The sequence below is a fragment of the Phaethon lepturus genome, unplaced genomic scaffold (assembly GCF_000687285.1).
Source record: "Phaethon lepturus isolate BGI_N335 unplaced genomic scaffold, ASM68728v1 scaffold29762, whole genome shotgun sequence".
NCBI lineage: Eukaryota > Metazoa > Chordata > Aves > Phaethontiformes > Phaethontidae > Phaethon > Phaethon lepturus.
In genome coordinates, this window is record NW_010526038.1 from 2,594 (window position 1) to 3,354 (window position 761).

The window sequence follows — 761 nt, forward strand, 5'->3', positions numbered from 1 at the left end:
GCCGCACGGCATGGCACAGCCTCCCCGTGCGTCTACTCGTCCCCCGGGCTGGCTCTCCCGGTGATGCTGACGGTGCCTGCCACTGCCCTTGCAGGTGTACGACGTCCCTCCCTCGGTGAGCAAAGACGTGCCAGATGGCCCGGTGCGGGAGGAGACCTACGACGTGCCCCCCGCCTTCGCCAAGCAGAAAGCCTTCGACCCATCTCGCCACCCCCTCATCCTGGCCCAGCAGGAGCCCTACTTGCCAGAGGATGTCTACGACGTGCCGCCAGCGGCTGGGAAAGGCGCCCCTGAACTGCCACTCTCCCACGAGATCTATGATGTGCCCCCCAGCCTCAAGAAGTTGGGGGGGTTGGCCTTCCCCTCCCAGGAGGTGTACGACGTGCCCCGGGACCTGCACGCCCCAGGCAAGGGCTCCCTGGACACGGAGGGCGAGTATATCTATGACGTACCACCACAAGTGGACCGTGAGGCCAAGGGTGCCGATGCCAAGCGCCTCTCGGCCTCCAGCACGGGCAGCACCCGCAGCAACATCTCCACGTCCTCGCTGGACGTGGTGCCCATGAAGGAGCCAGGCAAGGGAGCCGGCAAGGAGTTCTCCCTGGACTTGGATGCTGCCATGGAGACGCTGGCAAAGCTCCAGCATGGCATCAGCGGTGCTGTCTCCTACCTCATGTCCTTCATCAGTGCCAACTGGCGCAGCCCTGAGTACATGGAGGCCAATGCCGCCAGCATCCATGGGGCAGCCGAGGGGGTCCGAA

The 761-nt window shown here is 65.3% G+C and overlaps 1 protein-coding gene across 1 annotated transcript in view; it reads left to right on the forward strand.

The window, feature by feature from the left end:
• Positions 1-761, forward strand: part of BCAR1 (breast cancer anti-estrogen resistance 1) — a gene marked incomplete at its 5' end in the record, with an annotated part of 5,303 nt that overhangs the window by 2,589 nt on the left and 1,953 nt on the right. Inside the window, one exon of the mRNA XM_010282954.1 lies at positions 95-754. Within this exon, the coding sequence (XP_010281256.1) occupies positions 95-754 (660 nt within the window). The remainder of the gene's footprint in view (positions 1-94; positions 755-761) is intronic.